The sequence below is a fragment of the Cetorhinus maximus genome, chromosome 31, assembly GCF_964194155.1.
Source record: "Cetorhinus maximus chromosome 31, sCetMax3.hap1.1, whole genome shotgun sequence".
Lineage (NCBI taxonomy): Eukaryota > Metazoa > Chordata > Chondrichthyes > Lamniformes > Cetorhinidae > Cetorhinus > Cetorhinus maximus.
This window is the reverse complement of record NC_135909.1, coordinates 11,445,517-11,462,339: the sequence shown is the minus strand read 5'-3', so window position 1 is coordinate 11,462,339 and position 16,823 is coordinate 11,445,517. Positions and strand designations below refer to the sequence as shown.

The 16,823-nt window shown below is 41.6% G+C and overlaps 1 protein-coding gene and 1 long non-coding RNA gene across 2 annotated transcripts in view; one reads left to right on the top strand and one right to left on the bottom strand.

The window, feature by feature from the left end:
• The window catches only part of LOC144670421 (uncharacterized), a 918,626-nt gene that overhangs the window by 557,855 nt on the left and 343,948 nt on the right, over nt 1–16,823 (bottom strand). The gene's annotated exons all lie outside the window — the stretch shown is intronic.
• On the top strand, nt 15,752–16,140 carry LOC144670374 (histone H2B-like). The gene has a single exon (XM_078532854.1). The coding sequence runs from the start codon at nt 15,761–15,763 to the stop codon at nt 16,136–16,138; it is 378 nt and encodes a 125-aa protein (XP_078388980.1). The 5' UTR covers nt 15,752–15,760; the 3' UTR covers nt 16,139–16,140.

Below are 16,823 nucleotides of genomic sequence, written 5' to 3'. Positions count from 1 at the left end.
GTCAGTTCAGGATGAATGTGAGTGAGCGGGGGATCCATTCTCAATTTGGGAATATATGCAATTTTGGATGAACTCCGTATCTGTCACCTGCGGCTTAAATATGAGTGCAGGATTTATTCTGTACCTGTCAGTTTATTGAACTACAAATGAGATTCACACCGTGTTTCTCAGTCTCTGACACTGTAGATCAGTGTAGCATTGATTGTATATCTTTCAGCCTGTGCTACTATCCGAGTGTGCACTTTTCATTCACTTTCAGAGCCTGGGACTGTGTTTGAATGTGAGATTAGTGCTGATCCGCAAGGTGAGTGTGGAATTCAGTCTGTATCTGTCAGTTTCTGGTATTGAATGGGAATGTGAGTCATTGTCAATATCTGGGAGTCTTTTGAACATATTCTGCATCTGTTTGTCTTCAGTGCTGAATGTGAGATTACTTCAGTCAGTCAGTGATACTGTATGTGACTGTGGGATTAATTCTGTCAGTGATACTGTCTGTGAGAGTGGGATTAATTCAGTCATTCGGTGGTGCTGTGTGAGAGAGTGGGATTAATTCAGTCATTCGGTGGTGCTGTCTGTGAGAGTGGGATTAATTCAGTCATTCGGTGATGCTATATGTGAGGGTGGGATTAATTCAGTCATTCGGTGGTGCTGTATGTGAGAGTGGGATTAATTCAGTCATTCGGTGGTGCTGTGTGTGAGAGTGGGATTAATTCTTTCAGTCGGTGGTACTAAAATAGATATGAACATACGAACCAGGAGCAGGAGTAGGCCCCTCAGCAGCTCGAGCCTGTTCCGCCATTCAATAAGATCATGGCCGAGGGATAGGCAGTGGCAGATATTTAAAGGGATATTTCAGAATACACAAAATACATGCATTCCAATCAGAAGCAACAATTCCAAAGGGAGGTTATGTAGATGTTTAAATAAGAAATGAGTTAGTCCTATAGTAAGAGCATTTCAGGAATTGAAAATGCAAAATAGGGAGATGGCGGATGAACTAAACAGGTATCGTGCTTCAGTCTTCACCATAGATGACACAAGTAATACCCTGGAAAAAGCTGTAAATCAGGAAATGGAAGAGAGGCAGGAACTCGTGGAAAATTACAATCACCATGGAAGTGGTATTGAGAAAATTGTTGGGGCGTCGGGCTGTGAAATCCCCAGGTCTGGATGGATTTCACCCCAAATTCTTGAAAGAAGTGGCTAGTGAGATTGTTGGTGCGTTTGTTTTAATTTTCAAAATTCCCCAGATATGGGGAAGGTTCAATTAGATTGGAAAATAGCGAACGTAACTCCTTCATTAAAAAAGGGAGGGAGACAGAAATTAGAAAGCTAAAGGCCAGTTAGCCGAACATCTGTCATAGGCAAAATGTTACAAGCTATTATTAAAGATAGCAGGGCACTTAGAAAAATTCAAGGCAATCTGGCAGAGTCAACATGGCTTTGTGATAGGAAAATCATATTTCACCAATTTATTGGAGTTCTTTGATGGAGTCACATGTGCAGTGGATAAAGGGGAACCGGTGGATGCACTGTACTTAGATTTCCAGAAGGCATTTGCTAAAGCTCCACATCAAAGGTAATTGTGGAAAATAAAAAGACCACAGTGTAGGGGCTAACATATTGGCATGGATGGAAGATTGGTGAGCTGATAAGAAGCAGAGAGTTGACATAAATGGGTCCTTTTTTGGTTGGCAGGATATGGTGAGTAGTGTGCCAGAGGGATCAGTGTCATTGAGTTAACTAGCACAGAAACAGGCTCTTCAGCCCATCTTGCCCGTGCCGGCCATCAAATCATTGCTGGGCCCTCAACTTTTTATAATGTATATAAATGACTCGATGAAGGGACTGAAGGAATGGTTACTAAATTTAATGATGGCACAACGATAGGTAGAAAGTAAATTGTGAAGAGGACTTAAAGAGGCTACAAAGGGACATAGAATGTTTGAGTGGGCAAAGCTCTGGCAAATGGAGTATAACGTGGGGAAATGTGAAATTGTTCATTTTGGCAGGAAGAATAAAAATGAAGCTCCTTATCTAAATGGTGAGATATTGCAGAGCTCTGCGATTCAGAGGGATTTGGGTGTGCTAGAGCATAAATCACAAAAGGTTAGAATGCATGTACAGTAGTTAATTAGGAGAACTAACAGAATGTTAACATTTATTGTGAGGGGAATTGATTTCAAAAAGAGGGAGGTTCTACATCAGTTATACAGGGCACTGGTGAGACCACATCTGGAGTCCTGTGTACAGTATTGGTCTCTTTATTTAAAGGAAACATTTAAATGTGTTCTAAGCAGTTCAGGGAATATTTATTAGACTAAAACCAGGAATGGGCCGGTTGTCTTATGAAGAAAGATTAGACGGGTTAGCCTATCTTTGTGACTGGAATTTAGAAGAGTAAGAGGGGATTAGATTGAAACCTTTAAGACCCTGAAGAGTCTTAACAGGTTGAATGTGGAGATGATGTTTCCTCTTGTGGAAGAAGCTAGAACTAGGGGGTCATTGTTTAAAAATAAGGGGTCACACATTTAAGACATTGATGAGGAGCATTTATTTCTCTGAGCGCAGTGATTCTTGGAACTCTCTTCCTCAAAAGGCAGTGGACGCAGTCTTTGAATATTTTAACGGTAGAGCTGTATGGATTGTCAGTTATCAAGGGGGTGAAAGGCTATCGGGGGCAGACAGGAATGTGGGGGTGAGGTTCACTTTAGCTCACTTTGCTTTCATGCCCTCATTTAAGTTGAAAATACTCGTCATGGATGCACTGATTTCTCCATCCAAAATGAGTGTAAAATTCAATCATATTATGAACGCTGTTACCTAGAGGTACCTTCACTATGAGGCTCTTATTTAATCCTGTCTCGTTACTCAATACCAGGTCTTGAATACCCTGCTCTCTGGTTGGCTCCAGAATGTGCTGTTTTAAGAAAGAATCCCAAAAACACTCTATGAACTCCTCATCTACGTTACGTTTGTCCATCTGATTTTCCCAGTGGATATGTAGATTGAAATCCCCCATCATTATTGCTGTACCTGTCTGACAAGCTCCCATGATCTCTTCTTTTATACTCTGTTCTACCGTGCAGGTAAATAGTCACCCGTCCCACAAGTGACTTCTTGCCTTTGTCATTTCACGTCTCAACCCAAACCTTAATCATCCTGGATTTCTGAATTTAGGTCATCCCTCTCTAATGTGCTAATACCATCATTAATTAACAGAGCCACCCCTACACCTTTTCCTGACATATTTCATTCCTAAATATCACACACCCTTCAATATTCAGGTCCCAAACTATGTCACCCTGTAGCCGTGCCTCTCTGATGGCTATCAGATCATTCTTATTTATTTATATTATCAGTTAATTTGTTACGTTTCAAATGCTACATGTGTTTGAAAACAGAACCTTTAGTTTTGTCCTTTTATTATTTCTGTAGCTACAAGGCTTATCTGCTGATTTACCCTTAGATTTATGCTATTTCTCCTTTCCTGTCATGGTCGGTTTACCACTTCTCATATTAATACCTTTCTTTCTTGCCTTGTCTCTACTTTTTGAAAATGTGATCCTTTCCACTATTCAGTTTTAAACCCTCTCTACTTCCCTAGTTATGCAGCTTGTGAGGACACCAGCCCCAGCACAGTTCAGGTGCAGACCACAACGGTACAGAAAAATCTGAAAGAACACCCAAAACTGGTGCCAGTGGCCCATAAACTGGAACCCACTTCTCCCACACCAGTCTTTGAGGCTTGCATTCATTTCTCTAATCTTATTTGTCCTATACCAGTTTGAACATGGCTCAGGTAATAATCCTTTGAGGTTCTGCTGCTTAATTTTGTGCCTAGCTCCTCATACTGACTATGCAGAGCCTCCTTCCTCATCCTGCCCATGTTGTTGATCCCTACATGGACCATGATCACTGGATCCTCCGCCTCCCACTGCAAGTTGCTTTCCAGCCCTGAACGGATGTCCCAAACCCTGGCACCAGTCAGGAAACAGAGCCGTCTGGACTCTCGCTCTTTGCTACAGAGAACAGTGCCATTCCCACTCAATATACTGCCCCATACTACCACTACATTCCTTTTAATGTTCCCCCAACTTGAATGGCTTCCTGTACCACGGTGCCATGGTCAGTTTGCTCATCTAATCTGCAGCCACTGCCCTCATCCAAACAAGCTGGGAGAACATCAAACCTATTGGACCATTGCAGAGGCTCACACTCCTGCCCTCTGGGTCCCATTACCTGCCTCATTCGCAGTCACACCCTCCTGTCGCTGACCATATCCGAAGACCCTACTCTAAGATGTGTGACTGCCTCCTGATATAAAGCATCAAGGAAACTTCCCCTCTCGCTGATGTGTCACAGAGTCTGCAGCTCAATGAATCTGAGTTGAATTTCCTCCAGCCGCGAACATTTACTGTAGACATTTCGTCTGGATCACAATGTTATCCAGGAGTTCTCACATGCTGCAGCTTGGACACGTCACCTATCATGCCATCCTTAATGTGTTTTAAATAATTACTTATTTATGTTATTCAGTTATTTATGTTACTTTCTTATATACTTTATTTTCTATACCACAAATTTGTGTACTATTTTAAACCTTAGGGATAGAATCAACCTTACACACTTACTGGATATTCAGCAAACAGCTAGCTCCTTTCCCTGTATTAGAGCAAGAACCAATTCCTATGGGGTGAGAAGGATAGAAGAAGGGAACAATTACCTGTTTTCCTTCCCCACCCTTCACCGAGCTCCAATCTCACCGAGCTCCAATCTCACCGAGCTCCAATCTCACCGAGCTCCAATCTCACCGAGCTCCAATCTCACCGAGCTCCAATCTCACCGAGCTCCAATCTCACCGAGCTCCAATCTCACCGAGCTCCAATCTCACCGAGCTCCAAGTCTTCACTCAGTTAGCTCAGCTGCACTCAGTTTGCCTTGGCTGCACTAAAGAACCCTGAATTTATAGTAAGCTGAACTGGGGCAACAGTAACCAGATTGAACCAGTTAGCTAATTAACTAATCAACTCCTACAGCTGAGAATGAGTTTACTCTGTCTGAACTGAAAGAAAGAATTTAGCCTGTTTACACAGTACTTTCCAGTTACTCCTAATTAGAGACTAGATTAGATTTTAAGGGCAAAATTTAAGAACAAAATTAACACTTACATCTCCCCCCTCACCAAACTCAAGTCTTTAGCCAGCTTGATCAGCTGCATTCTGTTTGGTACTGTATGTATGAGTGAGATTAGTTCTGCCTATCTGTGGTACGGCAGATGAGAGTGAGATTAATTCTGTCCGGTGGTGGTACTGTATGTGAAAGCAGGATTCATTCTGTCAGTCTTTGATACCACATGTGAATGTGGGGTTAATTCTGACAGTCTGTGGTAATGTTCTTGAGAGTGGGATTAATTCTGTAAATCAGTAGCATGTTTGTGAGAGTTGGTTTAATTCTGCCAGGTGGCAATACTATATGTGAGAATAAGATTGATTTTGTCTCTGTCAAGCTCCTGGACTCTGTCCGAGTGTTAGATTCATTCTGCAACTCTCAATTCCTGATGCTGTGCACGATTGTGGGATTCATTTGTCTCTATCAAACCTAAGTTCTGAACGTGTGTTCATGAATGTTTTGTGTGTGTGTAAGTTTGTGGTACCGTGTGAATTTCAGATTCTTTCTCCATCTCTACATCTCTGAGACTGTTTGAGGTTCATTCTGTACCTATCAGTCAGTTCCACTGTGTGAGACATGCGATTCATTCTGCAGTTGTCTATCTCTGGCACTGTCAGTGAGTGTGTGATTTATTCTGTTTCTGTGTATCTCTGGTGCTGTGAGTGCCTTGGACTTCATTCTGTATGTGTCAGTGCCTGGAAACGTGTTGGATTTGTTGGGGACTTCCCAGTGTCCAGTTCTTTATGAATGTGGAGTTTATTCTGTTGCTCTCAATCTTTGATGAAAAGAGTTAAAATAAGTCAAAAGATGAAGAAGTTATACTGCATGAGAAAAGGGGTGCTGATTGGTTGGCAAGTTGACTCCAATTGTTCGAGGTGTTGTCATGAAGAATTCACCAGGGGACTATTGCCCTGCATGTTTTTGTTTAATTCAACATAGGCACAATGCCTGGACATGTTCCTTTTGCCAATAGATAAAAGGGCCCTGCGCATGATTATATGTAGCACTTAGCATCTGTAAGTGAGTCACATTGTGAAGAATAAGGAATTTCAGTTACTTAGTTGGTGAAGTAGTGGCCATTTTCCTCAGAGGAGTGAAGGTTGAGAGGAGAGGATAGAGGTATTCAAAATTATGATGAGTCTGGACACACCAGATTGAGAAAAACTGTGCCAACTACTGGATGGGTCAAAGACCAGAGGGCACAAATTTAAGGTAATTGACAGAAGCGATGGATACTTTTTGGAGAAACTTTTTCATGCAGTGAGTGGTTAAGATCTCAGAAGTGGGTCCTGACACTGCTAGAGGCAGATGTAATCAAGGTAGACAGGAGAGAATTGGATTATTATCTGAAAAGGAAGAATGTGCAGGGTTGTGGGCAGAAGGTGGGGAATGACACTAGATGTATCACTCATTTGAAGCCTGATGTAGACGCAAAGGGCTGAACCTCAATGTGTGCTGTGACAGTAATACTGTGTGTGTGTGCATGTGCGTGCAAGTTTAGGTGTGCTTAATTATGTTGATTATCCTTCTGTCAAACTCTGGTGCTGCAGGTGAATATGGAATTTGTTATGTTTCTGTCAGGAGTGCTGCTGGGTCTGAATGTGGGATTATTTAGATTATGTTAATATAGTTCAGTAGTCCTGTATGCAAATCTGAGAATCAGTCTGTAAGTAGCATCCTTTAATTGTGAATTTGTGATTATTTCTGACTTTCCTTGGTACCATATGTGTGTGTCAGATTGATTGGTGTCATTCAGGCTCAGGTATTGTGAGTGAGTGTAGTAACAGACTGCATTTGTCAGTGTCTGGTAATGGACATGTGCTCAATAATGATTCTGAATCTGTCAGTCTCTGCTGCTCTGTGACAGTGTGGGATTCATTACATAACCTTCAGTTTCATGGACTGTTTACCAATCTAGATTCATTCCATGTTGAAATGTCAGTACAGGAATAAGCAATTGATGTTGTTGGTTTAATGGAATATTTGCAAGTTTGGCCTCAAATGAAATCCCATTTTGTGTAATTCTTGTATGTGAAACTCCATTGTTATGCAAGTGTAACTCAGTTTATACTAATCAAATTAACGCTGTGTCATTCAATCTGTTTCTGAGTGAGAATTTTAAACTTGGCTGTTGAGCTCAATTTGCAATGATAGAATTAATACAACATCTATCAGTCTGATACAGTGTGGATTTTTCAGATTGCTCTGTGATTTGTATCTCAATTTGTACTAATCATTTTGATACAGTATCCCTTAGTTTAATAATTTGGGTGAGTTTCAAACTAGAATCTGAGTTTGTATCTTTCAGTTTTATCTGGTAATAATGTAATTGCAGCTAAGACTGATTCCCTGATCAATGCTGCCACCATCACCTCCACTTTTTCCTTCTCGATCTTTTTCTGAAAACCATATTTGTAAATATTCAGCACCCAGTCCTCCCTCTTTTTAAACCACGTTTCCTTCATTGCCACTACATCATATTCCCACATTGCCATTTGTCCTTCAAGCTCATCAACCTCATTTATCACACTGTGTGTTTACATACATGCATTGTAAACTGGTCTTTGCATTCCTCATAGTGCTTCTTAATCTGCCTCTATCTAATATGGCATCGCTTCCTTCTCCAGTATTATCCATCACTCTCCCTCCTGTCTGTCCTTAGTTCTTTCTGGTACTTCTGTAAGATGGTGACCAACCTCTGCCAATTTAGATTAAATCTTCACCAACCAGCCTAGTGAACCATAAACTAAAATTGGACTTGGTGCCTGTGCTTGCAAAGTACAATGGATCAGAACTCCACCAAGTTAACCTCTTGGCCACCTCTGCTCCCTGTGAGTGACACTGTACTTACTGTGTGTGAGGAGCTGACTGCACTTCCCCTTGTGTTGTAGAATCACAACATTTATTCTGCTGCTTTCAAGTATTTGCATATCAGAAGGAAAAACATTGTTAATTATAACTTAAGAAGAGGTGAAGTAGAAGATACAAAGAAACCAAAACAATTATTAAATTAATAATCATTCCGAACAACCGCAAAGTCAGAGGTTCAAGAAGGCAGCTCACCACCACCTTCCCAAGGGCAACTCGGGATGGGCAATAAATGCTGGCCCAGCCAGTGAAGCCAACATCCCGTGAATGAATAAAAAATGGTAAGACAAACAGGGTCAGTGTCTGAATCCACTGCAGTCCTGCAGCACTCAGCTGCTAAACACCAGGGACTTTGTTCCTGTTACAACAATTTCCTGCCATCCAGAAACAATCCACTGCTCCAGGAGTGGGACTGAGTGACGGAGCAGGGACTATTGTGTAGGTCAGATTTCTATTTGCCGCTCCCATGGACTAACCGTTCAAGCGAAAGCAAACAGCCGCTGTTTAAAATGTGTCTCTGCATTAGCGGCAGTTTGAAACCATCTTCTACCACTCACAGGCAGTGCTGGGGAGGGCAGCGCGCATGCGCAGAATGCTGCACACATTCCGGAAACACAAATATTGAACATATCCGGCACAGAACGAGGACATTCGGCCCATCGTGTCGACACCAGCCCCCAAATAGTTTGATCCAGCCTCACGTCACTTTCCAGCTCTTGCTCCGTGAGTTCTGTCAGTCCCAGCAGCTCAGTGCAGATCCAAGTGTTTGTTAAAGGCAGTGATGTGCTGCTCTCCCCCAGCTCTGCCTGGGACTGGAAGAAGATGGTTTCAAACAGCCGCCAATGGAGAGATCCCGCTCCCGGGGGAAGGGAACAAACAGCAGCCTCCTGGGAGGAGGGAGACAGAATGGCAAGAAGCTGTTATTGAAAATCATTGCTGCTTTCTCTCCACAAAGCAACAATAAACATTTCTGATAAAAGCAAAATACTGCGGATGCTGGAAATCTAGAACAAAAACAAAAATACCTGGAAAAACTCAGCAGGTCTGACAGCATCTGCGGAGAGGGATACAGTTGACGTTTCGAGTCCGTATGACCCTTCATCAGAACTAAAAAATGTAGAAATGAGCTGAAATATAAGCTGGTTGAGGGGGTGGGGCAGGTAGAGCTCGATAGGGGGCCAGTGATAGGTGGAGGCCAAGAAGAGATTGCCAAAGACGTCAGAGACAAAAGGACAAAGGGGTGTTGACGGTAGTGATATTATCTAAATGATGTGCTAACGGGGATGTTAGGGGGAAATAAAGGGATACAGTAATTATTAGGGGCAATCTAGGGGTACACTAAGAACTTATTGAAAGGGAATGAATTACTTAAAATCTCCAAGCACATTGGCAGTAGAAGTTTACCAGATGAACCTTGCACAGCCTTAAGGGCCTGCAAACAACAGAAAGGCCTTGAATAAAAGCAAAAAACTGCGGATGCTGGAAATCCAAAACAAAAATAAAAATACCTGGAAAAGCTCAGCAGGTCTGACAGCATCTGCGGAGAAGAACACACTTAACGTTTCGAGTCCGTACGACTCTTCAAATGAACTAAGGAAAAATAGAAAAGAGGTGAAATAAAAGCTGGTTGGGGGGGTTGGGATAAGTAGAGCTGGATAGAGGGCCAGTGATGGGAGGAGATAGACAAAAGGACAAAGAGGTGTTGAAGGTGGTGATATTATCAAAGGAATGTGCTAGTTGGTGACATTAAGGGTAGAAAGCAGGGCGAGCAAGGTACAGATAGCCCTAGGTGGGGGTGGGGTGGGAGGAAGGGATCGAAATAGGCTAAAAGGTAGAAATAAAACAATGGATGGAAATACATTTAAAAATAATGGAAATAGGTGGGAAAAGAAAAATCTATATAAAATTATTGGAAAAAAGGGGGATCGGAAAGGGGGTGGGGATGGAGGAGAGAGTTCATGATCTAAAATTGTTGAACTCCATGTTCAGTCCGGAAGGCTGTAAAGTGCCTAGTCAGAAGATGAGCTGCTGTTCCTCCAGTTTGTGTTGAGCTTCACTGGAACAATGCAGCAGGCCAAGGACGGACATGTGGGCATGAGAGCAGGGTGGAGTGTTGAAATGCCATTGAAATATAGTATAACCTCAGCTGCAAACTCAGATTCAAGTTTGAAACTCACCTAGACTTTTAACCTCAAGGTACAATAACAATTTGATTCGTACAGACTGAGATAGAGACCACATACCAGTCTGAAAAGCTCAGAGTATCAGAATGGCAGATACTGTATTCAGTCTCACAGAGCAAACTGAGCACAACAGGCAAGTTCAAAATTCTCACAGGCTGCTTGAATGAAAATGTATCAATTTGATTATTACCAAGTGAATTACACTTACACAGCAATGGAGTGTTAGATCCAAAGATACCTGAGCTTTCACAAGTGTGTTCACGCAGAAAGGGATTTAATACTAGGTCAAACTCACAATTACTTTATTGAAACCTACAGCATCAGTGGCCTGTTTCTGTTCTGAAATTTCAACATGGACTGAACCTAGTCTTGTAAACAGTCTCAGAAACTGAAGGATATGCAATGAATCCCACACTGTCAGAGTAGCAGTGACTGACAGATTCAGAATGATTATCAACGACATATCCAGTACCAGAAACTGGCAGATACATACTAAATACTACACTCAAAATTCCTGAGTCTGAATAATATTCCATTTATCTGACACAGACATAAAGTAGCACTGACAGTGAAAGATAGTTACAAAATCACATAAAACACAAACACTCACACAAACAGATCAAAGCTTCACGGTTACATAATCAGACACCAATTACCAAAGACTGGCAGTTACATAAGGAGAAAACACTCACAGTATCATGGAGTGGTAAATATGGAGTAAATTCCACAGTCACACATTACAAAGTCCGAGAGATATGGAATGAATCTCTCACATGTACAGTACCGAATGCTGACAGATACAAATGACATATTCAAATTGAATACTAATAGAATGGCAAATTGAGAATGAATCACAGATACAGATTGAATCACACATTCACATCCTGTGCGAGGTGCTGACAGACATACAATTGCTCCCACCTTTACACATAGAACCAGAGGCTGACTGGTACAGAATGAACCTGAATCTCACATTGAGCAGAATAGATGGACTGATGCATAAAACCTTCAGAAATAGGAGCTGGGGTTGGCTATTTGGCCATTCGACCTACTCCAACATTCATTAAGACTGATGTTCTACCTCAACTCCACTTTGCTGCACTCTCCTTATATCCCGAGCATCCAAAATCTATTGACCTCTGTCTGGAACATACTCAATGGCTGAGCTTCCAAATCACTCTGGGGTGGAGAATTCCAGAGATTCCCAACAATTTCAGTGAAGACATTTCTTCTCATATTATTACAAAATGGCCAATGCTGTGATCTGAGATGGTGACCACATGTTCTAGATTCCAGAGCCAGGAGAACCATTTTCTCAGCATCTACCCTGACAATCCACTTAACAGTTTAAAATGTTTCATTTAGATCACCGCTCATTCTTCTAAGCTCCAGGGAATATAGAGCTAGTCTACTCTATCTACTCATAAAAAAATCCACTTCTTACAGGAACCAATCTCGTGAACAATTATTGCCCTCCCTCTAGAGCAACCATGCCCTTCCTTATGTAAGGAGACCAAACTGCACACAGTACTCCAGGTGTAGTCTCAACAGTGTCCTGTATAATTGGAACATTTTTCACTCCTATAATCCAATCCTTTGGAACAAACGTGAACATAACACTTCCCTTCCTATCTGCTTGCTGTACCTGCAGATTAACTTTCTGTAATTCATGTACAAGGACACCCAGCTCCCTCTGAGTGCAAACATGTTCCAGTCTCTCACATTCACACATGTTCTTTTTCTCACTACAAACTGGGCACATTCACACCACCATATTGTATTCTATCTGCAATGTTCTTGCCAACTCAGACAACCTGTCTAAATGCCTTAGCAGCTTTTTTGTGTCCTTCTCACAGATTAATTTTCCACCCAATTTTGTATCATCAACAAACTTGAATATGTTCCATTCAGTGCCCATCTAAGTCATCAATATATATTGTAACTAACTGATGGTCATGTATTATCAAGAGTAAGTTAGAGCCTACCAATCCAAAAGTGCCCTGTTTATTCCTACACTGTTTTCTGTCCATTTACTAATCCTTGATCCATGCTAATGTTTGATCCCCATTCACAAGTTCTAATTTTGTGTAATAATCTCCTGTGTGGGACCTTTGCAAATCGCTGAGTATAATTACACACCCCCTCAGATTGCAAGGCACTGTGTTACCAAAACAAAAGGAGAACCTTAAATACACATTAAATGACAAACAGAACAGGCAAACAGTACCTGCTTGGAAGATACTGCATGACTCCCAATATTGTACCCAGACTGCAGATTGAACTATGCATTGCAGAACACTCCCCAAACCTCAGAGTATCAACAAACTAGATGAAGCAGATCTTACACACTGGCCAATGTATCAGATTGTATGATATACAGACATTCAGGATTGTGTTCACAGAAATGGAATTTTAATCCAAAACTCTGACATAATAGCTGATTAAAACCCACATCTCCATTAACTCCAGTTAAAACACATTTTATGTTAAACATAGGTCAGACTTACACTCATAATACATAGAACAGAATCTCACAATTGATACAGCAGAGGGAGGCCATTTGGCCCATAGTATCTGTGCCAGCTCTATTCGAGAGCAGCTGAGCTGCTCCCACTGACATATTCTTCCCCACAGGCCTGTTTAATTTTCCTTCTGTTCTTTTTCAATTTCTCTCTTGTCCAATGAGCTCAAATTATCTATTCACATGGACACAATTGCTTCTCTTTATAGACATCGATCATATCCACTCAACATCCATCCTTTCCCAAGGTTAATAGACACAGCTATTCTAAGGCAACGCTTATTACTGATGAGGTTTCAACTGCAATATGAATAACTCCATATTGGGATTTACTTATCTGCCATCCTCTTCTCCATTACCCTTTACACTCTCTGATAGCAGGTTTAGTTGCCCTGAGCTGTGTCTGGTACCCATCTCAATTCTCTGACTGAAGTATAACTGCTTTCATTGGATTTACCTTAGCAAATGAGGAGGGATCTACCGTGGTTTGTACGGTTTTAAACACCACTTTGCAAATTCATACTCCCAGCGAGAAGCCTGATCTACTGAGGATGTAAATCAGAAATTCAGACTTGTATTCTACCTGATTTCCATTGGAATTAATTTCCATCCAGATTCCTGTTTTGCACGACCCAGTGGGGAATCTCCTCACTCACAACACAAGGTCATATAATTACAGGTCTAAAGAGCAGTTGATAATTCTGACACTTTTTAACATTTATGCATATAAAGGGCACTTGATAAGACTGCTCGGTTAAAAATAAAGATAGTCAGCCTGATATGAAAATGTGAACTTAACTCTGAAGTGGAGATATTTTCAGGTAGGCCCAATTCTGACAATCATCTAGAGTGTTAGTGATAATTGGTTACTGTAGGAGATGTGAGCTTTTTTATTCATTCATGCGATATGGGCCCATTCCTAATTGCCGTGGGGTAGGTAGTGGTGAGCTGCCTTTTTGAATACAAATGCGTCGTTTACACAGCAATTGTAGATGGAAGTTCAGAGTCAACTTCATTGCTGTGCTTGGTCCTAGGATCCAATATAAGCCAGACAAGGTAAGGATGGGGATGATAAATCTACTTTCCTAAATATTTGAATGTGTTAAACTTAGCATTTTGAACACTATTCCTGAGATAAATATTAGATACAGATACACAATCAATCCCAGAGTCACATGCAGCATTAAAGACTGACAACTAAACAATAACTGTTTCTCTCACATACAGTCAAGTCACTCACCATCCTGAATTGGAATTATATCGCTCTTCCTTCACTGTCGCTGGGTCAGAATCCTGGAACTCCCTTCCTAACTGCACTGTGGGTGCACCCACAACACATGGACTGCAATGGTTCAAGAAGGCAGCTCACCACCACCTTCTCAAGGGCAACAAGGGATGGGCAATAAATGCTGGTCAAGCCACCGTAGCCCAGATCTCATGAATTAAAAAAATACAGCACCAGAGACTACTCAGCAAATCTTACACAACACCAGACACTGAAACATACAGTATGAAGACCAATACATGCACAGTAAAAAAGAGACTAACACAGAATGAATCCCAGCATGCACACTGTGCCAGAGACTGTCAGATACAGAATGAATTCCACAGTCACAATGTACTGGAGATTGAAAGACATACATAAAAAAAAATCCCACATTCACCACAGTGCCAGAGAGTGACAGATACAGAATGAATCCCACATCACACAAAGCACACTCACTGATAGATACAGGGTGATTCTCAAATTGTCCCAGAGATGTAGAGATACAGAATGAATCTGACATTCACACTGTACCACAACCTAAGAAACACAGAGGAATCTCAGAGCCAGGGACTAATAGAGACAAAATGAATCCTTGATTTCTGAAGACATCCGGCACTGAGTTACAAAATGGCATCAACGCTTACACAGGGTACCAGAGTCCAACAGAAACAAAATGAATTGCAAGCTCCCATACAGTGCCACTGATTGAGAGAGAATTGATCTCACTCATATCCAATACTATCCATTGAGGCAAATTATACATTTAACAGTCTTTGGTGCTCTATGTGACAGTGGGATTACTTCTGTCAAAAATTGCAACAGATGGGCCTGTTGCGAATGAATCACACACTATGAATCAGTACCAGAGACTGACAGATACAGACTGAATTTCACACTCCCATTCAGCAACGGATGTTGACAGCTACAGAGTTTATCTCACATTCACACACATTATCAGACATTGACAGTGAATGAGAAGTTCAGACTCAGAGATAGTACCACAGACTGAAAGACATCGAATCAATACAACTCTGACCTACAATGCCAGATACTGACAAATAAAAAAAATCATTAACATACAGTTACAGAGACTGACAGGTACAGAATAAATCCAATAATTTTCGTGGCGGAGAGAAACACATACTGATTTAATTTCGCACTGGCGTGTAGTCCCAAGAATCGAATTATTTCATTTACATGCATCAATAACGGACAGATGCACAATGAGCCTCAGGATATCAAATTAATCCAACATTGAGACATGGTCCCATCAAGTCACAGATACAGAATAAATCCAGCCCTCGCACACTGTACCACGGCCTTCCAAACAGTGAAGGAACCCCACACTCACACACAGCATCAGACAGTGAGTAAATCACGCACATTACCAGAGCCTCAAAATTCCTGAAGGAACCCCACATTCCTATACAGTCCCTCGCACCGACAACCAGGCGACATTTCCTGGTGGATCTTTACACACTGAGAAACTCCGGCTGGAGAGGGGCTTTGTAAAATGTATTTCCTGATTGTAGTAAGGAGGCTTATGATTGGTGGAGAAAGCTAAATATGATTGGTCCATTGATCTATCCATTCACAAAATCACAAAAATAGAATACGTATTTTGTTTTAAATATGTCCAATCAGAATCATTGTTCTCCCATTCCTCATTAGCATATATCTGTCAGACTGTCTATATAATGAGCGGACGGAAGGGATTTGGTTTATTTCTGTGTGAAATTGAGATTGAAGATGGTTGAAGAGAAGAAGAAACCAGTTGCTAAGAAGGGCGCCAAGAAAGCGGTGAGTAAACCGGCAGGAAAGGGCGGCAAGAAGCGGCGAAAGTCGAGGAAGGAGAGTTACTCCATCTACATCTACAAAGTGATGAAGCAGGTTCACCCCGACACCGGCATCTCCTCCAAGGCCATGAGCATCATGAACTCGTTCGTGAACGATATTTTCGAGCGCATCGCGGGTGAGGCTTCCCGCCTGGCCCATTACAACAAGCGCAGCACCATCAGCTCCCGGGAGATCCAGACCGCCGTGCGCCTGCTGCTGCCCGGGGAACTGGCCAAGCACGCCGTGTCGGAAGGGACAAAGGCGGTGACCAAGTACACCAGCTCCAAGTAAAACCCCAAAATCGACTGAAAAACACCCGAAACACAACGGTTCTTTTAAGAGCCACCCACAATCTCTCTGAAAAAGCTATACGATTGCTCCACTTCTAAATTTATGATTTTTACTGTGAAGAATTTTGAATTATCTAATTGTTATTTTCTTTTTGTTTCAATCACAGCGATTCTCGGTAATGTAGATTTAACCCTCGTTCAATTATTGAGTCAGGTTAATAATGCCTCATCAATTAATGACTTGCCGATTACCCTCGGCGCTTTGTTTTAAGACGCGTTAATATTCGACCCCTTTCCCTGGTTTTCGAGAGAGTGTAGAGAACGCAAATGCGTGAATAATCGATCAGTTCATTTCCTATCAGCCCCGGTTGTGCTGCAATCTTCAGTCTCGACACTGGCAAAAATGTTCAATTTTGTCTGTCATAAATATCTACAATATACCGTCCGTTTGCAGAACGATGTAAATGGGACTTTCTGCGGCTGCTGACCGGGTTTCATAAAGGATCGAGATTGATCCCCGGATCACGGATTCTAAAAGCGATTTGGAACATGGGATAAAATGTGAAATAGTCCCATCAGGGACGCGTATTTTTAAAACTTCCAATTCGTACTATGTTCTAAGAAGTCCGTTCTTTTTCATTTCTTTTTAAAAATTTGGCGGGCTTTTAAAATTTGAAAAGAGATCG

Bases quoted from the DNA above. Each gene is read 5' to 3' on its own strand.
- LOC144670374 (XM_078532854.1), top strand. From the start codon at position 15,761: ATGGTTGAAGAGAAGAAGAAACCAGTTGCTAAGAAGGGCGCCAAGAAA.